The sequence below is a fragment of the Echeneis naucrates genome, chromosome 24 (genome assembly GCF_900963305.1).
Source record: "Echeneis naucrates chromosome 24, fEcheNa1.1, whole genome shotgun sequence".
NCBI classification, from domain to species: domain Eukaryota; kingdom Metazoa; phylum Chordata; class Actinopteri; order Carangiformes; family Echeneidae; genus Echeneis; species Echeneis naucrates.
Genome location: NC_042534.1, coordinates 16,552,014 through 16,578,468, shown reverse-complemented (window position 1 = coordinate 16,578,468; position 26,455 = coordinate 16,552,014). Strand labels below are relative to the sequence as shown.

The window sequence follows — 26,455 nt, the reverse complement described above, 5'->3', positions numbered from 1 at the left end:
ATAACCCCATAATAAAACTAATTTTCTCAAGAAATATGACCAGTCAGTGAGTCATGGGTATTCTAACAACAAAAGTAGTTTCATCTGCCTTCATAAAAACAGCTGGGTGTCATCTGTATAACAACTGAAATATATGTGGCGTTTGTTGATAATATTTCCTCATCCTTTTAAGCCAATGATATGTTCCAGTCCTATGCAGTTCTACTGCGACACTACGATCGAGAAGGGCAAATGTGGAGATGAGTCCATGAGAATATTACCTGTAACAGTGCTGTTTCTGTAGTACTGTGTTCTCTAAATCCTCAATGGACATCTTCAGAAGTAAGATTTAGACAATGCACAGCACTGATATCATAAAATATTTATGATCTCACCAAAAGCAAGCACACAAGGGCAAACAAATTATAGCCCAGGGCAGAACCTTGGGGCACACCAAAAGATGGAGAGTTTTGGATAAGAATTTTCGATCAATCTGAACATTCACACTGAAATAGGCAGGATTTAAACTTACTAATAGTTTTTGATGCTTTTGAAAAAGTTTGTGCTGTCTTCAGGGTTCCAACAGTTTAAGGCAATTTTTTTTTTTTTTTAATTTTTAATGCCACTTGGAGTGAAATTTAAGACCAATTTTACAATAACCAAAACTGAAGGGGAGAAAATGGCATCGATTCCTTAGGGTTATGAACAATTTTGCCCAAAAGTTTATTATTACCTAAAACATGGCTTTTCCGATCCAGTGACAAAGCTATATGATCTACTTCAAATGTTGAAAAAAAACAAAGTGTGCAACACATGGAAAACAATAACATGAATCAAGACAATTTTGTATTAGATGTACAGGCCTAATCCAAAATTTATGGGGGTGGAGGAGCGGTGGAGGTGGAGGATAGAACAAAACAGCGAAATACCTGGCAATGTGCCTGGTACACATTGCCTGGTACTGGTTTCAGCATACTATCAGCCAATCAGGTAGCACTTCTTCCATGAACGTTAATGAGTCTTCTCCTGTCAGACTACATTTCTAAAATGAGTGTGGTTGTATCCTGATCTATGTGGCGTTAATGTGAGAGGCATTGGGTAAATTATTTTGAAATTTTAAATTGTAATGCCAGAGGAAGATGCATTAAATCCCCCTGCCCGTGTCAGCATTTTAAGACATTTTAATGCCAATTAAGGCTTTATTTTTAGATTAATGAATTCAATGCCTTTTAGGACCTCTTTAAGGATCCATGGGAACCCTGTCAGTTTGTAGGATTCTTTGAATCTTTCCAAAATAGCTGGATCCAATCCTGTTGACAGCTTTATTTGGTCCTCTTAAAGGTCACATTGGACTCCATTTGCAAATGTTAAATTTCACTTTGCTATCGCAGGTTCGTACATAGCTTCATCAGTCTCATTGCTGGATGGTGATGCCGCATGCTGCAAGGATGGCCCCTATGCAAGCGGTCCATGTCACCTTTCCAGAAGGAGAGTGGTTCATTAGGCCTGATTCCTTAAACAGTCTAGGAAGCTGAAATGGTAAACAAAGCAGTAACTTCCTGTAGACCTGAGATCCTTAAGCCAGTACAGGCAGTCTTGGAAAATCTGCCAGGTGAGAATACTTTAATCACCTTTGAAATGAGCGATTAGAACGATTATTTCAGAGGAGAGAGATGGTTCCAACTATTAACAACCCTCCCTGCTCAATATCACAACAAATTACTTCATGCTCATTAGTATGAGTTGTGCTTGCATAGTGGTTTGGAAAGCTTCATTGGGAACTTGCTTATTACTCCCCATGAGTGACGCATGTATTAGCATTCATGAAGTGCTTGTGTTTTTAACATTCCTCATCACAATGTAATTTTCACATTATACAATTGTTACTTACCTGAACAACCACAAAAATTTGTTTTAGAACAACTGAATTTGGCCCATCAGATTGACAAGACATCCTTAATTTAAAAGCCACTCCACTTGCATGAGAAATAAAACGATGCCATCGGTTCCTGGTTCTTCTGGTTTTTCTGGTTTGTGGGCAGGGGACAATATTGCAGTGCACACACACTTCCTGATGGAGCTGCTGCTTCGGAGAATAAAAATACACTCCTAGCGAGCTAGCTAGTCGAGTTATTAAAAAGTTATGTTTTGGTATAAAGTGAGTAGTGAAAGACTATTTTTAGAAATGGACGTTATTCTTCGGCTTCCCGTACATGAATAGTAGGAATAACCCCCATGTCCAGAGAGCCGGCACTTGGTGACAAGTCAACTGCGAAGGGTTGGATTATTGGAAGCTAATTAGTCCTGTTAGCTAGCGTTAGCAACAAGGCCAGCCAGCTAGCGCAAGCTGTCTAGCCGGTAAAGCCTAGGCCTTAATTATCTTGTTTTTATTTACGTCTGTGGTGCATGGATATGAAACCGTGCGCACCCCTGGTGCGTCTCTAACTTTGCTTTCCATGGATTCAAAGCAAATTTCTATCTGCCTTGACTTTCAGTGAGTCTTATCTAGGGCAGCTGCAGTTTGCTGTGCTAGTTTAGCTTTGCGGCTAGCCAGTTGATTGACTGCATCACACCGCTAGACAGAAAGCTGCAGTTTGACAGCTCGGGATGAGGACTGTTGTTTTTCTAAGCAGCTAATACATTCATTACGTTCCTGAACCACGTTGCTTTGTAGCGACGCGTTAGTTATACATTCATATAGTTGTATATATGTCTTCAGGAACGGCTGTGTATGTTTTTTTTTTAACTGAACTGCGTTCGGGATTGAAACTTATGTTATTTTGTTTGCAATTTTCTGTCTTTCCAGTGAGTTACTAGCTAACGTTAGCTAGTAATGTCTCTTACGTTACCATCCGCCGATATGCTTGAAACACCTCCTGGATACCCGTTTGAAGAAATCAACTATGAGCACATTGAAGTTGAGGAGGTAGGTTGTGTTTATGTTTGTGTTCTGTCCCGATGATGAGCTGCAGAGTCGTATATCTTGAAGTAACTGTTTGGTTAACTTTCCCTTTTTTAGGTGGTGGGCAGAGGAGCCTTTGGTGTTGTTTGCAAAGCTAAATGGAAAGGCAAAGATGTTGCGATCAAGACCATTGAGAGTGAATCGGAGAGAAAAGCCTTCATTGTTGAGGTATTGTTGTCACCGTCCTTACTAGTTTAGTTGACTTAGTCCAGATCATGAGCTAAACTCACACTTTCAGTTGTTTTATTTCATATCAATACAGATAATATTAGCAGAGATGAGCAGATTAGCCCCAAGAATTTTGAATCAGTCAGGGATCAAACATCAGAGATTGATGCTGGTGAATAGTCTGGCTGCACAAAATGTTATTCATCTACTGGGAAAATAACTGTAAAGCCTCTCACAACCGTCTTCTTTGGCCCTAAATGCAGGTAGTATTGTGAATGCCCCTGCAAAATATTGTTGGGAGTAGTTGGTCTTGTCTTGGTGGAGCGTCTCATTGTAAAAGAAACATATGTTGACTGTGTGATTGCATGATCAAGATAATCATCCAAGTCTGTCTCTTCAGTTGGCTCAGAAGATTTTGAAAACATGACAGGGGAAGTGGAATAATGGCAGAATTCAGGTTGAAATAAGCACCAACTGGGTTAATTCCACTGCCTTGCTGTATAACTAAACACTTATTTCTATTATTATTATTATTATTATTACTGTTCAAAGTCAGAGTTAGCTGCCAAATGCCATTTCCATTCTTAAACATACACTGTTTGGCCACTATTTCCGAACATTGCACAGTATAATGGAGTCCAGATCAAAACAGAGCTGTCTATGTTCCTCATTTGGTAGAATTAAAATGTTCAGTTTGGGTAAACAATTAAAAGTGGTTGCTAAACTATTTGTGTGTTTTTGAGTTTGTAATGGATGGAGGTGCCCTTGTGGACAGTATTAGTTTAAAATTGTTAATTTTAAACAAATTAAACTTATTAGTTTCAAATTGGTAATTTCAAACTAAATTTAGTGGCCAAAGCATTAGAAATATCTTTGTTTAGTGGAATCCAGTCCATCACCACAGCAAACAACAATCTCAATAATCCTATTTAGTCCACAGAAGTTGAATATGTTTCCTAATTCCATATTGTCTCTTGAGCATAATTGCTCTGCAATGGTTTGGGCAGAGCCATGACGACTTTTTTCTTTGAAACTAGGGAGTAACTTCTTAACAAGCTCTGATTTGTCATTATGCAAAACTTACCCAAGTCTACGCACTCTTGAGTGAAGTTGTTTAAATTGGGTAAGAATAATTATTATCCTGACCTGAGCCTGAATGAAGAATTTCTACTTTATGTTCCAGCTGTGTGCTTATTACTGCTCAATAGAATGAGAAAAAACAGAAACTTCAAATCACCTCCAGAACATCCCAAATACTTGTGTGTAGCTTTGTGTTGCCATTTTCTGTGCCATTATTGTTTACAGTGATTTCCTCTGTAAAATAAGGAAAAATTCAATGTATTCTTTTTGTTTTTTTATGGCCTAGTATTCCTTTTACAGTAAACAGTGAGTCTTTATATAGGTGGAGACTTGGTAGAACTTAATAAGGAAAAGCACTAATGGTTAATCTCAAAGATTATAAATTAATAAAATTATAAATTAATGAAGAAAGTCTGTAATATTATGAAGACAGGTACACATGCAGGGCTCTGTCATTCAGCAGCACTTGTTATGTTTCTTGGGAGGGAGCCTGTTAAGTTGTCTGCAGGATGAACTCAGGATGCAGGCTAGAGTTGTGCTGTGGCTGTATCATTGTGATGGGGGGGGGCAATCATTGCTTGTCTTTTGGACACACTTTCCCATTCTGTTGATTAGGAAGGTGTGGTCTTATTTATACCTTCTATAAGATCATTATATTATATCGGTAATTGTTACCATATACTGTGTAAATAAATAAATAAATAGAAGTTAATTCCAGGGCTATAAAGCGAAGCCATTGTTGAAGTGCCTTAAATCTGCATTTGATGGTCTCTTTCTATGGTCTTCTTCAAAACAATATAATGATAATCTTTCAAATGATGGTCCCATTTAGAGGGAACTAGCCCAGAAAGCAAGTGATAAATTAGGGTGCAGCTCCTGTGTAGTTCACTTCAGACTTCCTTAAATTAAACAGTGACAAAACTAGATTCCTCCTCATAAGCACCAAATCCACACTGTCTAAAGCTGACACCATCTCCTTCACCATTGATCACATATTAGTTTTGCCCTCTCCTCCTGTTAAGAGCCTGGGTGTCATCCGCCCCTCTGTCCCACCCATACTGCCTCCATCCTTGTTCACAGCATTGTGACCTCCCAGATTGACTACTGCAACCCTCTTCTCTTGGGCCGCTGTCAAAAGTCCCTCCGTAAACTCCAACTGGGTCAGAACTGTGCTGCCCATATCATCGCCAATACCCCCTCATACCACAACATCACCCTCATCATCCGGTAACTCCACTGGCTCCTGGTCAAGAATCCAATAGAATTCAAATTCCTCCTGTACACTTCAAGGCTATCCACAAGCTCGCCCCTCCGTATTTATTCAACCATCTTCACATCAGTGCTCCAGCCCATTCTCTTTGATCTTCCTCCATCCACCGCACTGTCCCCTCTGCCAGTCTCGGCACCAAAGCGGCTGAAAGCTCTGCCCCCCACCTCTGGACCTCTCTGCCTTCTCACATCCACAACACTGACTCTTGCAGCAAGTCCAAACTCAAAACTCACCTGTACAATGTTGCATACTCAATTTAACTTCTGTTACATTCTCCACTGTTTCTTTTATGTGTGTTGATTTTATTTCTTGTCTTTATTCATTGTACAATGTCCTTGAGTGTGTTGAAAGGCACTTGTGAATACAATGTATTATTATTATAATTATAATTAATTTACAGACTTTACCACAATCAGGATAGAATAAACAGCAGGTCAGATCCAGCCCTCACTCCTTCCCAGCTCCATATTCTCCCCAGAATTTGGTTTACTCTGGTTTCAAAAAAACAAAACAGCCTATGGACAAATTACACAATGGAGTCTCCGAGCCTGCACGCTTGATTCTTACCCATTCTACATTCAGATGGAAAAAAGGGAGCTGTAAAAACATTCAGAGCTGAAGCTCAAGACGCCATCCTGCCCCTGGTATCAGCTCTATGGACAGACTGGATGGTGTTACATATTTGTCCTCAACATTGTCAGTATGTATTCTGATGGAACCATCCATAAAGGTGTTCTCTTTGTCTCCAGCTTCGGCAGCTTTCACGAGTGAACCACCCCAACATTGTGAAGTTGTATGGTTCTTGCAATAGTCCAGTAAGTTACTCAGAACATTATTATATATGATGCTGGATAAACTGCACAGCCATACTGTTTCCCCAATTCAGTCATTGATATTTTTGTATGATGATTCTTTTTTTGGTTCATGCTCTCCCACTCAGGTCTGCTTAGTGATGGAATATGCTGAAGGCGGGTCACTGTATAATGGTAAGTCAACATGTTACATTACCAATGATGGCACCTCTCCCACCTTGCCAATGGTGAAATGAACACAGTCTTGCACAGACATGAGAAGCAGCCCTCTTAAGTTGACCTGCTGTTTGCATGTTCAGTCACTTGTTCAGTTCCTTTATGAAGTAGTCATGTACAGTGGTGTGTTGTATAGCTTTGTTTGTCACCGCATTAGAAATCCAAATAGCAAACAGTAGCATTGGTAATATATCTAAGGCTGTCCCCAGGTCTGTACTATTTTTTTTTCTTTTTTTTTTTTTTTTGGTCCCTGTTTTTTCAAATTATCACTGAAGTGTTAAGAACACCTTGTCTATTTATAAACGGAACTCACATTTTAATGTCTTTGCTCATCACCTTATTCAGGATGTTGAAAGTCAGGTTTCCACAGAGGCAGAGAAAGTTAAAGTTGGCATCTTGCTCATTGCCCACTAATGAAACCCTGTTGCAGAACAGAGTGTCTCTTATACCAGGCTACTGCCAGCGCCGTTGGCCAGGCACTTAGAGCTGAGCGCAGTGGAGAAGCCAACAATTTCCCTGCTTTGTCCTGTATGGCATTACACTGCCGTCAGTTTCCGTCACCCATCTCCACTTTTATCTCATTGAGTTTTATAGTTGGACTGGATTCAGAATGTTTAAAGCCTGTCCCATTCTTCCTTATGCACTCCCTTGCCTATCATTCAACCTAAAACTCAGCAGTTTCTAAACTTATTGCAGCCCTAATATCTCATTAAAGCTAAATATGCACCAGAATGCATTAGTATGTAGCTTAGGTTTAGCAACAAGGGAATGAAGTGAAGATCGCTTTTACTGTTTCCAGTTCAAAGAAATTCAGTTTTAAGTTAGAAATTCTATCTTGCACATATTGTGTTGGTCATGATTACAAGGCAGCATTTCCCAAATCAGTTGCTGGGATCTGAGATTATGGCAAAGTCTTCAGAAAGGTGGTTCAACAAAGCCTTCATGGTAGTAGGCAGGTTTTATATATATATATATATATATATATATATATATATATATATATACATATATATTATCAGCGTGTTCACAACCTGTTTCATTGTCAGGTTTAACTTCAATGTAGCCATGTTGCTATCTTCCTATGTCTTAACTTCATTTGTTTAGAACAGTATCCACATAAATGACTGAAATTATGTACAAAATGATCAAAATGAGACCAAAGTGAGGTGCCAGTAGTGTAGTCTCTCTCCCCCATATTTCTATCACTTTTCAAGATATCATTTCAAATAAAACCAGGACCAGAAAAAATTGTTAATTCCTTTTTGCTTAAACAAACTACTAAAGACTTCTCAACCAGGGGAAGGTGTTCTGATGCTGTTACATTGTCGATGATTGCTCTGCATCAACAAAGCAGAGTGTGGTTGGGTTTAAGACAGTTTGTGAGAAGACAGCATTGTGGGTGAAGAGTAACAGCGTCAGTGTGGTGGGAAGAAATGGACCACAGTTTATGGTCAGGACACTGACAATAAAATCAGAGCAGAAGCACAATGCAGAGATTGAGTTGGACCTGTAGCCTTGAATTGAAGTGACACATTGTCGTTTTAGGAAGTATATCCTGCCTTGATGGACACGCCACTGTACTTCACAATTACCTGCTCTTCGAGTTACCCCAGGGGCAACAATATGTCACCAGAAAGTTCATGGTATTCAGCTTGGGACTGTTTTTATATTCTCAGTTTTCCTTCCTGGAGTAAACATGTTTGTTAAAAAAGCTATACTGGTGATGTAGTCTGCCCTGTATGCTGCATCTCTGTTTGTGAGTATTTCTTTGTGTAGGACGTTGTGATGAATCCCTACAAGGCTAGCTTTCTGCTTGTTTCTTCTTGACATTTACAATCTGTGGTGTTGGTGGTGACTGTACTCTCTTGTCCACAGTGCTGCATGGTGCTGAACCCCTCCCCTATTACACTGCTTCCCATGCCATGAGCTGGTGTTTACAGTGTTCCCAAGGCGTGGCCTATCTCCATGGCATGAAACCAAAGGCTCTCATTCACAGGGACCTCAAGCCACCCAAGTATGCTCGTCCTCACCTCACACTCACTTGTCGACAAGTTCACTTTCCCAACACAGTACCTTATTGCTTCACCAATTTGATTCATTTTAACTTTGTCAGGTCAATGTTATTAGCCAGAAGTTAATTAGACTTTAAACCTATTATCGAAACTATTTGATCAGAACATTTTCTTTTTTAGTTAAATACCCTATAACTACTGCTATGATCTGTAATTTAGAACTATGTGTTGTTGCTGTTAATATTGGTCTGTGAAGGGTCTAGTTGGTCAAACGCATAATTTTGCAAACATCTTAAAGTAATAATTGGGGTTGTATGAGTAATATAATCAAAGTAAATGTGTTACTCGTAAAAGCCTCAGCTCTGATACCAGTTAAGCATGACAGCTGACCAAGTACAAGCAGAGTGATTGATATACTGCTGTAAACATGACACATGAAACACATAAAAAAAAAAAAATTCTAAAAAGTCATATAATTGTCATAATTTGAAGTGGTATTATTGAAAAAGAAAAAAATGGCTTCATCTTACACAACTTCATAAGTAAAATGACAAAGCTGTGCAGTAATATATTGCATGGTATGAGAGCACTTCATTTTAAGAATATAGAAGTTCAATGGGTGATAAAATCCAGCTGCTATGAAAGAGCTATTTAACCACACTGTTCATTTGTTTTGAAAAACGTAAAAAGAAAACACACACACACTGCTTCACTAAACTGGGAGCTCAAGTCTACTGTAGCTAATACTGTGACAATCAGCAATTTCCTCATACAGCCCCATGTCAAATGGGCACCTTGATCATTCAGAGGCCAGATGTTTTGCTGCTGAGACGTACAACTACATCTCAACACTAGCATCAAAAATTATTCAAAACAGTGCCATTTTACAATTATGCTAATTTGAACTTTTGTAGGGAATGAAAAACAAACATTTAGATTAAATGTTTATATATAAGCTCAATGCAACAAAAGTGATCACACCTGTGATTGTCAGGTAGAGCTGATTACATGAACAAGGACTTAAAATAATGATTGTGTTGTTTTGGTCTTTTAAGTTGAGAGCCTAATCAGAAACCCACTGAATTCCCATTGTGTACGTGGCAGCTGCATGTGGGCATAGCTTTAATGTTGCTGCACACAATAACAGGTCATTGACATTATAGCAGCAATACTACATTAAGATTAAAGGAAGATCTTCAACTATTGTCTTTATGCCCAGGCTAGGGGTGCCACACTCTTGATTGTAAATCGGATATCAATCAACTCTGATTTGGAATTCGGAATCGTGACACCTAGGCTGAATCAGACAATTTTTTCACCATTTTAGCCAATGCATGTGGACACTGAAATTCTGAAACATTCAGGTATCATGCAAATTCTATAGGGAGACAGAGCTGCAGTAGCAGTGAAGCAGGAGACACGCAGCTGGTGTGGACACACATGCAGGCTTCTCAGATTAGTAACAGTAACCACTACACGCACAACACACTGACAGTGTATTCCTGTTGTTTTTCCCCAAAAAGCCTCGCCCTGTCTCACTTTGTACACTTTCTGCACAAATTTGTGGCTTGAAGAACAGCAGAGGTTAGGCAGTGTGGGAGCCACACTACCAATAATTACTACTGTATATACACACATTTGCAATGAAAACACAGATGAGTTAGAGCTGCTGACTTTACAGACAACCTTTAACTTGGGTAAATGACATAACATATAGCTTAGTTTCAAGAACCTTGAAATCTTAACTCTGCTGACAATACTTTTAATTCCTCACACATACCTAGAACAACAGACACCATTAATTTAAGTTTGAAATGAAGTCTTTAATTAAGTCTGAACCCCCAAAATCGAAGTGGCACTGATGGATATCTAGATCTTCCACCACAGCAGGGTTGTTTACCCTGCAGTGATGGAAAGAAAGCTCCTGGCAGGACTCTCTGGGAATGGCCAGCTGGTGTGTTTCCTGGAGAACTGTAGAGAAGTTTCCAGGAAGAACCAGGTCAAACGTTGTGACAAGTTGTCAACTGTAGATGTTTATACATGAATTTCTTTAAGGATATATTCACAGATTATTTCCTAGAGTTTCTACAAAGCTTTCTTTTCCTGCAAAGTGACAAATTTGTACATAATTCAGTGTTTAATTTTATTAAAATAGGACTTATTGCTTCACAAGGAAAATAAAAATCAAACCTGTTGCTTTATTTACTTTTTTGGTTTGAAAAGACTTTTGAGATATTGGAGAGCTCAATATTCTCTGTCCACACCTTGGTAATTCCCTGAAACATAGGGCTACAAATCAGAAATACTGCAAACAACTTTTTCATTCCTTCACAAAACACTTAAAAATTATTTTCTGTCATTCATACTTTCAAGTGAAAGCTTCTTATGGGGTTTATTTTCTGCTTTCTTTGTTTCAGTCTGCTTCTGGTGGCAGGAGGCACCGTGCTGAAGATATGTGACTTTGGAACAGCTTGCGACATTCAGACCCACATGACCAACAACAAAGGAAGTGCAGCATGGATGGCCCCAGAGGTATTTGAAGGCAAGTATGAGTGGTATTCCAAGTATTCATTAGGGTAACTATCCTGTCAGTTTATTTTCTATGTCTATATCTGCTTTTATTTGCACCCAGATTTTGCTTTTTCATGTTAATTTCATCTTTGCTCTCATGGCACAGAGACATGAATTCTTCATTCACCATCAACCGCCTGCCTCACTGTCCTGCTTTATTGATGGTTGTCTCTCAAGCAACATAGAAAGATGAACAGAGTGATGCCTGTGGCATTATTTCCCATGGGAGGTGGTAGTGCATTGGCAGACAATTTGCTCACATTCAGCAATAAGCTTTAATGCAGTTTTACAACAGATGTGTTCTTAGTGAGGTTGGAAGACAGATTAAGCCTGAGTCATTATCTTTTCTTTGTAGGCAAGTTACAAGGCTCCTGACCAACTAAGTAGCTCACTCTTGCCCTCTCTGTGAACTCTGTATAACTAATTTGCATCAGCGTGAAATGCAATCAGAGTGGCTCACCACAGCAACTTTAAAATAGGTGTGTGATGTGCACATTACCACTGCAATAATAGACCAAGTAATTAAGCAACACAGGAGCGAGGTAAAAAAATCCTCTCCTTTGATGGCAGGGAGGAGACAAAAACTGTCATGCCTTCCTGAGCTTACACTCATTCTCATCACTAACGTGCCGTAGAGAATTACCTTTATCAGTCAGCAAGTGATGCCCCCCCCCCCCCCCCCCCCCCCCCATATCTCCCATTTGCAAAGAGTCTAAATGTTGCTGTGGTTTCTCTGTGTTTGCAGGCAGCAATTACAGCGAGAAATGTGATGTGTTCAGCTGGGGGATCATTCTCTGGGAGGTGATCACTCGCAGGAAGCCCTTTGATGAAATTGGAGGACCAGCTTTTCGCATCATGTGGGCTGTGCACAATGGTGAGTCACAGACTGTTGTGTTTGGCGCAGAGGCAGAAGCAAAGAGCAAAGGTCGTGCCTGGTATGCGGTGGCACAGTCAGGCCTGCTGGGAGGAATATGGCAGGAACAAGCAGCTGAAACACAGTCGTGTATTCCCTGTAGTTTCTTCTATTACAGAGATGGATGCAGGAGAATACTAATGGGACACTTGCGACAAGTTTGATGTTTTTGCTGACTGAATCTGCCTGCCTCAGTCATTTCTGGCTCAGGGGATATACTTAATGGTTCTTGACTTGTCTTGTGTGATGCCAAAAGTTATTTGTTTCTCTCACTTTGACTGAGGATTTTCTCGTCTTTTTTTTTTTTCACATTCAGGTACAAGACCACCTTTGATCAAAAATTTGCCCAAGCCCATTGAGAGCCTGATGACTCGCTGTTGGTCAAAAGACCCCTCTCAGCGGCCTTCAATGGAGGAGATCGTGAAAATCATGACTCATCTAATGAGGGTAATCTGTCTCCACACACTGAAGACCTTCTGTATTAGACTAAAATTAAACTGCGATCAATGAATCAATAAATCTGACCAAACATTTCAACCACAGGGAGCAGAATAAAAACAGAGTTCAAGAACAGTGGGGTGAAAATCTAACAATTAATGCTGCATGTGGTTTACAGTAACATAGCAAGGCTCATCAGGACAGCATTTCTAAAGCCCTTTTCCACTGGGCATTAAACCCACTAAAGCCAGCTAATGTCAGATTTTTTACAGAAATGGAAGAGAGTACAATCAGCATTCACACCTGGGTCAAATGACTCAGCAGTTGACGCAGGTGTCAGTATTATTTTCCCCTTTTTTCTGCTGTAAAAATCTTTCAAAGCACAGACACTGTGAAATATGTTTTTTAACACCAGACAATCATTGATCAAAGCATCTCATATGGAGGCGCCACCACCCCGATGTGACATTACAGATTTATCAGTCTGCACAGTAGCTAGTAGCTCAAACCCTCTAAACTCCATCTGTGTGTGCTCTGTAACTGCATGTGAGGACATAATTTCTTGTAGTCCAAACAGAAAACTGGACTTGCAGTGAAAAATGTTTTAACTTATAAAACAGGTGCTTGAGTGGCATGGGGGTAGAGTTGAGCAAAATCAGCATGATAATATGAATACACATTCAAACTGTAAAGAGCCAGAAAGAATGATCAACAGCTATGACATCTGGCTGAACCAAGAGATCCAAAGATCAGAACAAGTACAGCAGACAAAGCAGCTTTTCTTGCTTTTCTGCTTTTTCATTTACGTTAAATTGGGATAGAAATCAGAGCTATTTGTTCAATCCAGCCTTCTAAATCCTTCTGTTTTTTGTTTTGTTTTGTTTTTTTTTTTTTCTCAGTACTTCCCAGAATCTGATGAACCCCTGCAGTATCCCTATCAGTATTCAGACGAGGGACAGAGCAACTCTGCTACTAGTACAGGTACAACAGTCAAAATCAAATGTCTGGAATGCACCAATGTGGTGTGGATCTCTGTGTGCCTGGTTAACAACTGATGAAGGAGCAAAATGCCAAATTTTCTAATGAGGTATGTTTGTTTTTTACCTTATCAGGTTTCATACTCTCTCTGGACAGTGTCGGTATCAACCACAGACTGTCTATAAAAGTGAATGTAGAGTTTGAGTCTGAAAGGTAAAGTCAATGCTGAAGAGCCTTAAAATTGCATTCTGACCACATCTCCTTAGATGTATTCCCTCCGTAAATATGTTCTTAAATGTTTACAACCACAGTGTGGTACACAGTGCTGTTAATGACGTAACACCAATGCACAAGTTGATTGGCTGAAGGGGCACTGGCTCAAACTCGATTGGCCAGAGAATGTTCAAATGTTTTTACCAGCTCCATTGTTCCCTGATACTGAGATAAAAAATATTATGAATTGCTAAACAGCTCCTTAATAGCTATGGGGAAATGTTATCACTTTCACTGGATTTATTCGCTCAGTAAACATTTTCCTTATGAGTTTATGGTTTCAGTGTCCAGTTTCAAATCATGGATGTTGTGCTGCCTGGACATTTTCTCCAAGTGAAGAAAATAAAATGTTTGCATAATCTGGTTGAAATTCATATTTCCAAGGACCAGTCATCAGCAAGTGCATGTCTTTTATGTATATATAAAAGTATGTATGTATGGCAAGAGATATTATATAGAAGTGGTTTAATTGAGTCACAATATCCAGTCATTTAATTTCAACATGATTAAACTATTCATTAAGCACTGACTAATATGATATAAAATCTTTCCAGTAGGTGCAGGTTAAACAACCTTTGATAGAACCTGTACATGCATGTCTGTGCACCAACAGTGCGCTCCAGTGCTGATGCATTGTCCATGCATCACAGTGTAATTTTTTTAAAATTATGGTCCCATGCAGTACAGGGAACGTCAGCCTCGCGCTGCCTCTGCTTCATCTTCTCCTTAAAAAAAAAAAAAGTTTTAAGATGGCCGACAGCCAAATTACAAACTAGAGGCTTTGAAACAGCAGTTTGCAAACCAGTGAATGGCAACTAGTATCGACTGGGAAAACCATTTATTCTCTTTGTGAGAAGTGTCACTTAAAAATCAAAGACTTCAGTCAAAAGCTGTCTCAGTATACAGAGCAGGGCCAGGCTGCAAACAACAAACAACAACAGGCTGAACAAACAAAAGCACAAGGGAACTACAAGACCAATTCGGATAGAAGTAGAGCAGCAATGGAAACATAGGAAACAGCGCTAGCAACAGAGAGACAGCGTGCACCATGGGATTGAACAGACTTGGCTGAGTTTCTGGAACCATTGATTACACACAACTGTTTCCAGAGTTTCTACTTAGAATGGTGAAAAAAAACATTACAAATCAGATGAGCAGAAGCTCTGCAAACAGAAACACTCAGCAGGGCCTGAAACACTATTAGAAGGTATTAAATTAAGTACAGTATGCCAAAAGCTGCCTCTAAGGTTGCCCACACACTGCTACCTTTTTGACTGAATCTATGCCACTATGTTTTCGCCTCATCCCAGTTTGAAACCCCCAGGGTTGCATTGCGGTCTGGAGAGGTCAAAACTGAGACCTCTGGAAATTGTGATATAGATATCTGTTAAATGTCCTCCAACTAACAATCTCTGCACCCATCCAATAATAAAACAGGGTGAAGTAACACTGTGGTATCATGTAATAAAAATCTGTAATACATTCCCAGCTGATGTCAGTCAAGTCCCAACTAACCAGCAATTTATAGTCATATCCTTTTTTATACTATCTTCTCCACCCTGTGATAAGTATGCTGTTTTTTCCCAATTATTGTAAAATTTACTCCTCTTGTCTTCACTTTAACAATTTTTAATGATAATTTTTGAATAATTTAGGAATTGATGTAATATTTTCTCTTGTTTTTATTGTTAATTCATATCGTTGAACGACTCTTTATTTTATTGCTCTGTAAATCACTTTGAATTGCCTTAGCATATAAAAAGTGATATACAAATACAGTTGCCTTGACTAATAAGCTGAGTACAACAGAGTAGACAGTGTCTGTTTCTTCTTTGCACTTGTTTTCACATGGACGCAGAACAATTGTGATCCAGAGCTGAAAGAGATCATTTTAATTTTAAAAGAGATTTAAAACTACCCAAACTGGACAATTTGGGCAGAAGACTTGAAAAACTATTCAATCCGTTATAATTTCTACATTTCTCTTAAAACCTTTTAGGTAATATAGTTCAACAGAGACAATTTACAGTCTGTCTTTAACCAGTTTTAAAGAAAACCCCACCGGCTTTAATGCATTAAAAGTCTCCTGTCTTGTGTCTTGGGGAATAACAGGTTCATGTGTTGACTACACTGGCACCAGCACAAGCAACAAAAGTGATGCGAACATGGAGCATAGTGATTCTCAAGGGAGCAACGACACTATCAAGATCACGCCTCAATTTGCGCCTCATTTCAAGCCAAAGGTATTGCTTTCCGTCACATCTCTGTCAAAGCTATTGAGACTGTTAATTGCGAGTGGAGTGGAGATTGTTAAAGTTTTCTGATCCGGTGTGCATAGGGAGACCCGTTGAGGACTCTGCCTCTGTCCAGAGGCGGCAGCGTTGAGAGTCTGCCTGCACGGACACAGTGCCTGCCGTCATCTGACAGCAAGCGAATGAGTGCTGACTTGTCAGAGCTGGAGCCTAAGATGCCATTTGCACCTTCAGGTAATATCTTTACATGAAATGCAGAATAAGAAATTATAAATGTAATTTTTTAAATGTAACATTTAATGGTATAAGTTGTACAGTAATGGCATCAGAACTATTGTCAAGTTCATAAGAAACTGCTACACCCCAACGTGTCAGGTCCTTTGTCACATGCTTCCATCACTTTGAAGTAGAGGGTGAAACCTCATATAAACACATTCAGGCCCGTTGGACCCAGCTGTCAGCCAACTCTATAGTTTATATTTTAGTTTCACATAAGCATAAACTTCATACTTTATGTTTTGGTTTTTATGCGAGTGTCTACTTCATGCATGCTGGCAGTCAATGCAGCATCAGGAATGGACTGAAAGCATGCTGCCGCTTGCGCGTATACTGAATGCTCTGCATGTGTGCGGCATACATTTCCATCCCAGCTGTTGGGCACCCCCCCCCCCCCTCCCCCTCCCCCCAGTCTGTCTCAGTCTGCATGCCTATTTGTGTACGCAAGCTGTATGTGTGTATGTGTTTTTTGCAGCACGCCCACAGTATAAACGAGGCCACCGTAAAACTGCATCATTCGGCACCATTCTGGATGTCCCCAAGATCATCGTCACAGGTATCACTGGACCACCGGGTCTTCTGGTGACTGGGTGGAGCTGGCTTGGCTGAGCCTATGGGTTGCTGTTCTGTCTTTGTGTGTCACTCCACACTCACAGGAATTTCATCCCAACCTAATTTTTTTGCTTGTTTTCAAAGATCGGCGGAACTTCAGCAGGTACTGGAGTGACGCATAGACGCTCTTCAGCATAAACAGAACATGAGTTAATTTGGAACTTTCTCATCTGTTGTCACCTTTTATACCCAAAGCTAATTCCAGGTAGTTCCAACTAATGATCACGTATGTCACTTGAACCAAAAAGCTTAAATCTAATTTATTTATATAGCACCAAATTACATCAAGGCACACAAGGCACAAAGAGCAGGTCTTGACCAAACTCTTGATGGAGTTGTTAAAGAGACTCAACATATTCCTCCAAGAGTAAGCATTTGGCGACAATGGCAAAGAAAAACTACCTTTAAGGGGCAGAACTGGGCTCAATCCATGTGTTGCATCACATAAGGTGTCACATATGAGATAAGTTTCCAAACTCATGCTTCTGTCATCTGTTTGGGTTTGTTGCTGCAGAATCATGGGTAGCATGAGTATATCAGCACACCACTTCTCTCCATTTGACCTTGTCCTTGCCTCTCATGCATAGAGGACAGAAAGAAAGCATGGAGCCCCCCTCTTTGCTCTCTTTACATCCATTAACTTTGAAAAAGTCATTTTGATTAATCTCCCTCAGACTGAAGGTCAAAGCTATTATTACAAGCAAAGATACGGATGAAAAGACTGGGTACAGTTCTGGATGACAGAAAAGGCTTCTATTTTAAAACTGTGTGACACACGGTGAGCGAGAGGCTAATTTCATCTGACTCCTGGAGTGAGCTCGTGCATGTTATTCAAGGTAGGACACTTAGCATTGCATGTGCACACCTGGACAACAGGCCTTTGCCGCAGCACACAAATAGCTGTTGAATAGGGGTGTAATGGCATAGTCCACAGTTCAGTGCAAACCTCAGGTATGAGCTGTAACAGAGTTTAAGGGGAACCTTGGTTATAAACTGTTGACATATATTAACATAAATCAGCATCTCTGTAGCTCTAACCCCAGCTCTCATAAATTACAGTTAAAATAAAAAATATACAACGTAAGCCATGTGATCTTTATTTATACGGGACTTTTCAGAATCTATAATACAAATAGCTTACAAAGAAGAGTAGATTTTTATCAATGAAACCAAATTATTTCAAAGGGTTAGGGTTAGGGTTTGGTTGAAGCATCTCATTGAGACTCTGACCAGTGTGTGCTCTTAAAAAGTCAGCATTTAGAGCAAGAATACAAACTGCATTGGTAGTTGTTTTTTTTATTTTTTTATTTTTTTATTTTTTTTTTAGAATTTCTGACTATGAAGCATAACTGTGACTGATGAAGCTACGTGAATAGACAGTTGCAAAATGGTGGGTCCCACTGAGTCAAACAACACTGTAAAATGGACAGTAAAAATTTATAGTTTTTAATTTACACAAGAGTCACATACTCGTAAACTACTTAAGTAGCTCTGTTGTCCCTCTAATAGTTAGAAATACACACTCGAGGATTACCTCTGGTTGTTTGGTGTAGGGGGCAGAAACAAACACACACTTTGAAAAAAAGCTGCATTTGAGTCTAATTTGGTCCTTCAAAGTTAAATAAATCCCATATTGAATATAAGATTTTGTAGTGGACAGTTATGGACAAGGACGTGTCATTACACCCCTGTTGAGTAACAACTGACAATTACTGGATGCAGTGTTAATCCAGCATCTGAGGCTTATTAAAACTGCATGTGTCTGATCTAAAAAGCAGCAGATACAAACAGTGGTGAGCCATGATGTGCTTTTTGGGGTTTTGTTTTGTCTGTGTATGTTGGTTGTGCCATAGATGGAGCTTATAGTCTACACAACCCAACTAGACTTAGGCTTTTTTAGTTGTGTTATCTATTTGAAACAATCACGTCAGAAAATAGACTATGGGGTGAAAAAAATGAAAAATATATATACACACACACACGCACACACTGGTGTGAAGTTTACATACACTCATCATGGGCATGAATGTCATATTAATATTGGGTTGATGATTTATTTGAACCATTCTTTTTCCAGGGTGCAGTGATTATCCAAAGTTGCTTGGTTTCCTGGCATGGACCCGGCTTTTAAGTATAGTTCACAAATGTTCAATGGGGTAGAGGTCAGGACCATTCCAGAAGTTTAATGTTATGTTGCTTTATCCGTTCCAAAACCAGTTTTGATTCATGTTTGTGATCATTGTCCTATTGGAACCCTTTAATTGTGTCCAAGTTTTGCCTTGTAGCTGTTGATTTGAGGTGAATTTAAGGTTTGAGTTTGGAGGCATCTTCACTTTGTGCAGTGCACCAGTACAACTGGCAGATAAACAGCCCCGGCGCATGATGCTACAACCACAATGCTAAATATTTTGCGCAGTATGTTTAGGTATGAAAGCCTTACCTTGTCTCCTTCAATCATAATTCTTTTAGAATTATGTCATTGCAGCCAAATAGCTCAGTCTTTGTCTCAGCTGACCCTAAAACTTTTGTCCAGAAGGCATTTGGTTTCTGCATGTGGGAAGGTGCAAATTTCAGCTTGAGGGCGTCGATTTTGGCGCAGGGCTTCTTTCTTGGTCAGCACCCTCTCAGTCAATGGCTATGTAAATCAGCTTCACTGTGAACAGTGACACTGGTGTTCCGCCACTTTGCAGTTAATGGCAGGCTTGAGCCTTGGTGGTGGTTTGTTCCTCAACATCCTAGCCAATTCCCTTCCCTGAGGGTGACAGTTTGGGTCTTCTTCCAGACCTTGACAAAGTGGTGACAAAGCCAAATAGCCTGTACTTGCGTACAATTGTTTGAACTGATGATCTTGGATTCTGCAGTTGTTTAGAAATGGCTCAAAAAGACTTTCCCAGCATGTGTAAATCTACATTTTTCCTCCTTCGATCCTCACTCCTTGGACTGCCATTTTTCTGAATATTGGTCAATCCAATCCAAAATAAATGTAAACAAAAAATCACAGAAGATAAATGTTGTGTAGTCATAAAACCCTGGAAAAAAAACGGGTCAAATAAATAATTTCAAAGCTCAAAAGTAATATGACATTCCTGCCCAAAATGAATGCCTGCAAACCTATGCCCACAACTGTTAGTCTGTGTGTGCGTCTGTATAGAAAACACAGATTAAAAAAACTATATGTATGATTCTATGAAAACTATTTCTTGTAAAAGTTATTTGCCACATTTATATTTGAAGATTCAGTTACATTTGCTTAACTGTTGGTGATTAAGGGAAGGTAAAGGGCCCAGGGCTAGAAAAGGCCCTCTAAATCAAATCAAATCAGATTTATTTGTATAGCGCCAAATCATAGCAGAGTTACATCAAGGCACTTTACATATAAAGCAGGTCTAGACCAAACTCTTTACTCAATATTAATGTCATACAGAGCAGGTTATATCTACTATATTTTAATTATTATATTTGTTATTACCGTTTAAAAAAAAAAAATAAATAAAAGCCCCAGTCTCAGACCTCCACATGTTAACCTAAACCACTCAAAGTACAAACTTATCACAGAATCTGACTCAGCTGTTTCTCTAAATAGAACTCGTCCGCACTGATTGCTGTTGCTTCGAGGACTGTGATCACACTCCCACCGCAACATATGTTGATTGGCCAGGGTGTAAATGTTCAAATCAGCAACTGTACCTTTGGGGGTCCCTCTGTCTGGGTCCTCCATCTTGGATCCCCCAACACAAGCAAAGAATGGATCTCCCATCATCTCTGTCTGCAAATTGTTGTTGATCTCTTTCTGTCTGTGCGTCCCATCTGTAGCCTCTTGTGAGCCTCAGAGACGTCGCTCTGTGCAGGATATTCCAGGCATCAGCACAGAGTCCAGCCAGGTAAGATGCTGAAATGTATCAAACTTGAATGCATGTTTTCTTTTATCAGAGTTGTCACAATCACCAGTATAAAATCAATATAGATCATATTAAACCCAAAGTAAAAACATAAAATCTGCATGAGTTAAAAGATAACAGTCAGCAAAAAAGCATGAAATACCACCTATGACATATCACTCCAATTTCTCCTCCGAATATGGTTTCTCTGCTTTCAAAAAACCAACATGGCGACAACCAAATTAGGAGGCTAAACGGTAGGTGAGCATTTGCTCAGAACACCCAAAGCATTGAAGACCATGGCCTTCATTTAAAAAATTGTGCATAGGATGTAAATAAAAGTGTACACCCAAAAGCCACGGGTCAGAGTCGTGATGAATGTATGTAGTAATTCCAACTTTTCGACCTGTGATGCTTCTTTGGTTGTTGGATTGTTGTCGAATTTATATTGTGCTCGTCAGGCTGCTTAGGGGTGCACACATTCTTCCATCAAGTCTGTTTTTTATAGATAACCTCTGTGTGGAAAGTGGCATACGCCACATTTATAAATGAGGCCCCAGGTGTCCACCTGACCAAAAAAACACAATGAACCAAACCAAACAAGCACAGGTTTTAAAAGACAACTGAGACAAGCTCATCCTTCAGCTTGTTTCCGTCACAAACAAACGTTTTTCATATAGCGCTGTCATGGTAATTAGGAGCTTAATGCGAGATTAATGATGCACTTCGTCATGCTTCATTAATTAAATGAAAAGAATGCACTGCTTATCAGTTCTCAGCAGTTATTCCAAATCATGTGAACACCACCAGAACCTGAGCAGAGGGGTTTATTGCTTCTCTGATACTGTGAGTTTGTTTGTGTTTGCCCTCATCACTGCTTCCCTTCTCTGAAGCCTGGTAGATGTTTGACTGATGCCGTCTTTGAAATGTGACTTTGTCGAGAGAGAACTCCTCTGGGAGAAAATGTCACAGAATATGACGTGTTTGATATGTCATATCCAGGAAAATGAAGACATTAGTGTGGGAGCAGTGCTGGGTTTCCCCTCATTGTGTCACACAGTTTCAAATAAGCTTCTCAAACATTTGTCTCCATTTGTTTGGTGGAAAACCCACTGCGTCACTGTCAAATCAAAAGTTCATTTCAAGTTCAGCAGTGGGACTATGCGCAGAAAGACTCATTATTCTTTTGCTGTGTGGATTTTTTTGCACTGTTACAATTTCACCACATACAAATTAAGAAGAGTTTAAATTACTGCAGGGATATATTCTGGTAAGACTTCACCCAGCTCCAATCCAAAACCTAGGGTTGAACCTGAATTTGTCACAATGGTTCCAAATCATGGTTTGTGGTATTCCAACTGGTTTTTTGTGTGACTGAGGCTATCAGTAGTTTCAGTCATTATCACACTGCGTGTAATTTATCCCACGACATGACCACATGTCATGGGATAATTACAACCTGACAACATCACAGTCAGTAAAACCAGATTCATTGTTGAGTATATGTGTCCTTTAGCATGTCTCCTCCAAATGTACCCTATGAACAGGTGCTTGCTAAATCATTGTTTTATCTTGGTCCGGATCACATTTAAGATTCCAGCTGTCAGAGGCCATAACTAACAGTGTTTGTGTTAACCTGCAGGGAAGCAGGAACAGCAGCCGGTCCTCCAGTCCGAGTGTGAGGATGATGCCGCCTGATAAAACAGGCAGAGGCTACTTCCCCTCCGAGGACCCTACAGGTGTTCATGACTATACCAAAGCAAAATCACACCAGTGTCAAAGAAAATATCTCAAATACCCCCAAAAAAAAAAAAAAAAAAAACAACACCAGAGCAATGTTTCTGTATTTTTCTTGATAAAGTCAGAGACAGCAGACATTAAAAGCCGCTCACATGGTAGATGGAACACGGGAGTTCTGGGGGCTGTGAGGTCCAAAGCCTAGTTTAGACCAGTAATCACTCTTCACACACTCTTGCTACATTACTAACCAGTGCAGAAGAAATATAGTGATTTCAGCACTTTACTCACCGCAAACAGTTGCCAGGGTTGAAAAAGAGGCATCAATATTAACTTTTGCCTCAATTGTTTCTATTCTACAGTCATGTTAGCATGCTAACCAGCTAGCCACAGCCTGTCGTCATTTTCCAAAATGAGTCAATGGAGTCTCAAATTTTCTTGAAACCTGTAGAGATGCTCAGAGAGCACAGTACAACCTCTTGTTTTATAAACACAACAGCAGCTGAAGCACTTTTCAAGCTGCAACTGCCACAGTCCGCCCCTGGCATCCAAACAAGTTCAGCTGCAGAGAAGACTTACAAATAGACAGCGAAACATCACTGTCACTGGCCAGATGATGTACATCTGTTAAATGTCAAATCTCTTTCCTCTAGAAACACTGAACCAACACTGTTCCTGTCACTCAAGCATTTCTCTTTCCTCAGACACCAACGGCTCAGACAATTCCATTCCCATGGCTTATCTCACACTGGATCACCAACTGCAGGTACATCAACCTCTAAACAAATTATACTGTCAAAATATGGTCCCTTTAGTGGTGTTGCATCTCAGCTCTGTTTGTACTGGCTTTCTTAAATCAGTGTAAAAAAGGGAATATGACAAAAAGCACACAGATACTAGTTAGTGAGCTGTGTGGTGTTTCATCTTTTCAGACTGTACTTACAATCCATTGTGAAGAGATATACGAGCAGTTAACATCAGTGTGCATAATCTTTTGCAGCCCCTCGCTCCTTGTCCCAACTCAAAAGAGTCCATGGCTGTGTTTGAGCAGCACTGCAAGATGGCACAGGAATATCTGAAAGTGCAAACAGAGATTGCCTTGCTGATCCAAAGAAAGTAAGGCCTGCTGCTCCATGTATTTTGTGCAGAAAGAGTTTGGTCTGTGTGTAGAGTTAATGTATTGCAGTTAATGAGTCATTCAAGTGTATTGTTCATGATGCACATGTTGTCAGTTCATCAGCACCAAAATTCTCATATAAGGCAATGTTAACATGCTGATTGTGGTGGTGTGGGTTAACATGTGACCTGAGGACACATTTCACTCTGGATCAACAGACCTTTGACAATCCTCATGATCCTTTAGCGTCAATGGTGCACATCACCATGAAAGCAATACCCAAACTGCCACCAATCTTGATTCCAGTGTTCCCACTGAAATTCTAGAAAATGGACCAGAAGTATAAGGAAAATAGTGAAACAGTACGAGTTTGTCCTTAAAAAATAAATCTGTTTTTTTTTTTTATTTGCTGAAAGCAAGCTGTCACTTCTCTCTAATAGCTGACAGCTGGATTTAGTGGTTCAGAGACCAGTGTTGACACGACAGTAATGAGAGTGTATGTGTTGCTCCTGCTCCCACTGAGAACAACCTTCAGATTTTAGGCCTTTTAAATAGTTCTAATTAGACCAGTTTGGTGACAGCATGTCATGTGCTGAATTTAAACGTAAATAAATAAAAGGTTTGAAAGTACAAAGCACATGAAAATGTGACCAACAACCAAGAGATGTTCTGTGAATTTTGTTGATTCTTGAAATTAAAACAATTAACTGTTGCCCTCTAATGACATCACTTAAAAGCAGTGTTTCTGACAAAGGGCTGAGCAAGAATTTAACCACGAAAATAACTCACTTACTTTTTTTTTCTTGTCTTTATTGGCTGAATCAGTTAGGAATGAGAGAATACGGGGTTGGAAAGAAAGCAGCTAGGAGTCCAGACAACAGAGAACTGAACCCTACACTCAAAATAATAAAGCATATGCTTCATCCACTCTTTATTGAATTTAACAATCACAGTGTCCAGATGTTAAGATGTTTAGAGTTTGTTGTGATAAGTTGCGCTACACATTTTATTGTTATTATAGAAATAAACACTTACTATCACCTTTTCATAAGCCCTTTTTTAATTTGGTAATTACTTACTATAGTTGTTATTTTACTTTGAAAAGCTCATAGAATATATATTTAACACAGATAAACATACAAGATGATCCCAGTCTGGCATGGCAGCCCTGCCACTCATACATCTTCTATAAAAACTCTTTATTCTTAAGGCCGGGGCGGAGGGGTGAAAGATGAGATGTGTTACCATCAGACCAACTCACTTCATACTTACTTACTCAATGTTCATGATTTTACATTGTATGAAACTTAAAATATATATTTATATTGAGGCCCCTTGACAGCCAACTGTAAGTAACATGGCTAACTCATACATGTTGTGACTAAGCTATCAATGAAATGGTCTCCAGAGGGTTAATGTGGCTTTATTTCCTATCTGTGCAGGAAGGAGCTGATTGCTGAACTGGACCAAGATGAGAAGGACCAGCAGAACACATCGCGTCTGGTGCAGGAGCACAAAAAGCTGCTGGAGGAGAACAAGAGTCTGTCCACCTACTACCAGAAGTGCAAAAAACAGCTGGAGTTGATCCGAGTCCAGCAACAGAAGAGACAGGGCACGTCATGATAAGCCACTACCATCCCTCCTCCTCCTCCTCATCTCGGTCTATCCCCTGCACCATAACACTACCCACTCTCATGCCCTGTACACAGACACATGCACGTGCACACACACGCACATACACATACATATAAACACACACACGCACACTCACTCAGTCACTGTTTCCAGCCCAGCTTTGTTAAGAGACCTGCACTCTACTGTGTCCTGCATGTTGCGTTCAGATCCGCTCTCAACGTCCTTGATGCATTTTCACATCCTCACAGTGAACTCTGTGACAGCAGACCAAACAAACGCTGCACCCCCCCACCCCACCCCACCCTAGACCCTGCTCCTGCGCATCAGGACAGATCTTTATCTTCCATCGGCAGGGTTGCATCCCATCGGGTGGGGGAATGGCAGTGGGAGCGGGACGATGAACAAGGGTTGGGTGTTCTTTCTCTTTAGTGCGTGTCCAGTTCTCAGACACACCGTCCTCCAGAATGTGAAAAAAAAAACTAAGACGAAGGCTTTTCAGCAAAACTTGTGAAACGTGTGCAGAATTTTTAAAGACATGAGGATGTTTGAAACCTATTGTGCTTATGTGTGTGTATGTGAGAGAGAGAGAGAAATCCCTGTTGTGCAAAAAAGAGAAAAAGAAAAAGAAAAAAAAAAAACCACACAAACACATCCTGAAATCACGTGAAATCACCGTATTTATCGCCAGCCTGTCCCTTTTCTAATCATGAGCATGAGCCCTCCCGCGGGCTGCCATGTTGGCTTCTTTGAGGTGATGTAACCAGTCCAGGGAGGGAAAGGTTCACTCCATGTCAGACGTTACAGGAAAAGGAATGATCCAGTTTCAGCCAGTTTTCAAAGCAAAGAGCTGTAGATTCCCTTTTTATTTTGAGTATTGTTTTTTTGCGTGTAGATGTTTTTGTCTTTTCTATACAGTAGTTCACGTGTTATAATTAGCTCTTGTGTCATTTCTGCATTTGGACATATTTTATCTGGACTGGGGAGTATTTAGTTTGTTTTTAGTTCACATGTTGCCTTAGGAGTTGCCTGCTTTTTAAGTGCTTGTTTTATCTAACATGTAGTCAGGATAAAAGCTGAAAACTATTTTTAATGTAATGAACTTTAAATGAAATTCTTTGTGGTGGGGACTGAGAGGAATGTATGTCGGTAAGCTGATAATGTAAATGTTTCCCACCAACTTCACACGCAGAATAATGCCATGTGCTCAAAAAAAGAGGGATTCAGTGTCATTGTATTTATCAGGGTTTCTATTCCTTCAAGTATTTTTGCACAATCA

General features: G+C 39.9%; 1 protein-coding gene across 8 annotated transcripts; it reads left to right on the top strand.

Moving 5' to 3' along the window:
• Positions 1–2,020: 2,020 nt before the first annotated feature.
• On the top strand, positions 2,021–25,989 carry map3k7 (mitogen-activated protein kinase kinase kinase 7). Of its 8 annotated transcripts, none has more exons than XM_029496141.1 (18): positions 2,021–2,137; positions 2,786–2,905; positions 2,999–3,109; positions 6,209–6,274; positions 6,400–6,445; positions 8,363–8,501; positions 10,917–11,041; positions 11,816–11,944; positions 12,300–12,430; positions 13,321–13,402; positions 15,785–15,915; positions 16,011–16,158; positions 16,676–16,756; positions 20,626–20,693; positions 22,333–22,429; positions 23,132–23,193; positions 23,428–23,543; positions 24,987–25,989. In XM_029496141.1, exons 2-18 carry the CDS (start codon positions 2,813–2,815, stop codon positions 25,165–25,167), a joined length of 1,806 nt encoding a protein of 601 aa, XP_029352001.1. In that variant the 5' UTR covers positions 2,021–2,137; positions 2,786–2,812; the 3' UTR covers positions 25,168–25,989. The 8 variants fall into 8 exon arrangements, with proteins under 8 accessions (XP_029352001.1, XP_029351999.1, XP_029352000.1 ...); XM_029496139.1 differs by having other exon boundaries at positions 2,049–2,257; XM_029496140.1 differs by having other exon boundaries at positions 2,049–2,337.
• The last annotated feature ends 466 nt before the right edge of the window (positions 25,990–26,455 follow it).

Excerpts from the sequence above, each read along its gene's own strand:
- map3k7 (XM_029496141.1), top strand. The coding sequence starts at position 2,813 with ATGTCTCTTACGTTACCATCCGCCGATATGCTTGAAACACCTCCTGGA. Across the intron at positions 2,906-2,998 it reads AGCACATTGAAGTTGAGGAG|GTGGTGGGCAGAGGAGCCTT; the intron begins GTAGGTTGTGTT and ends TCCCTTTTTTAG. Across the intron at positions 12,431-13,320 it reads TCATGACTCATCTAATGAGG|TACTTCCCAGAATCTGATGA; the intron begins GTAATCTGTCTC and ends TTTTTTTCTCAG.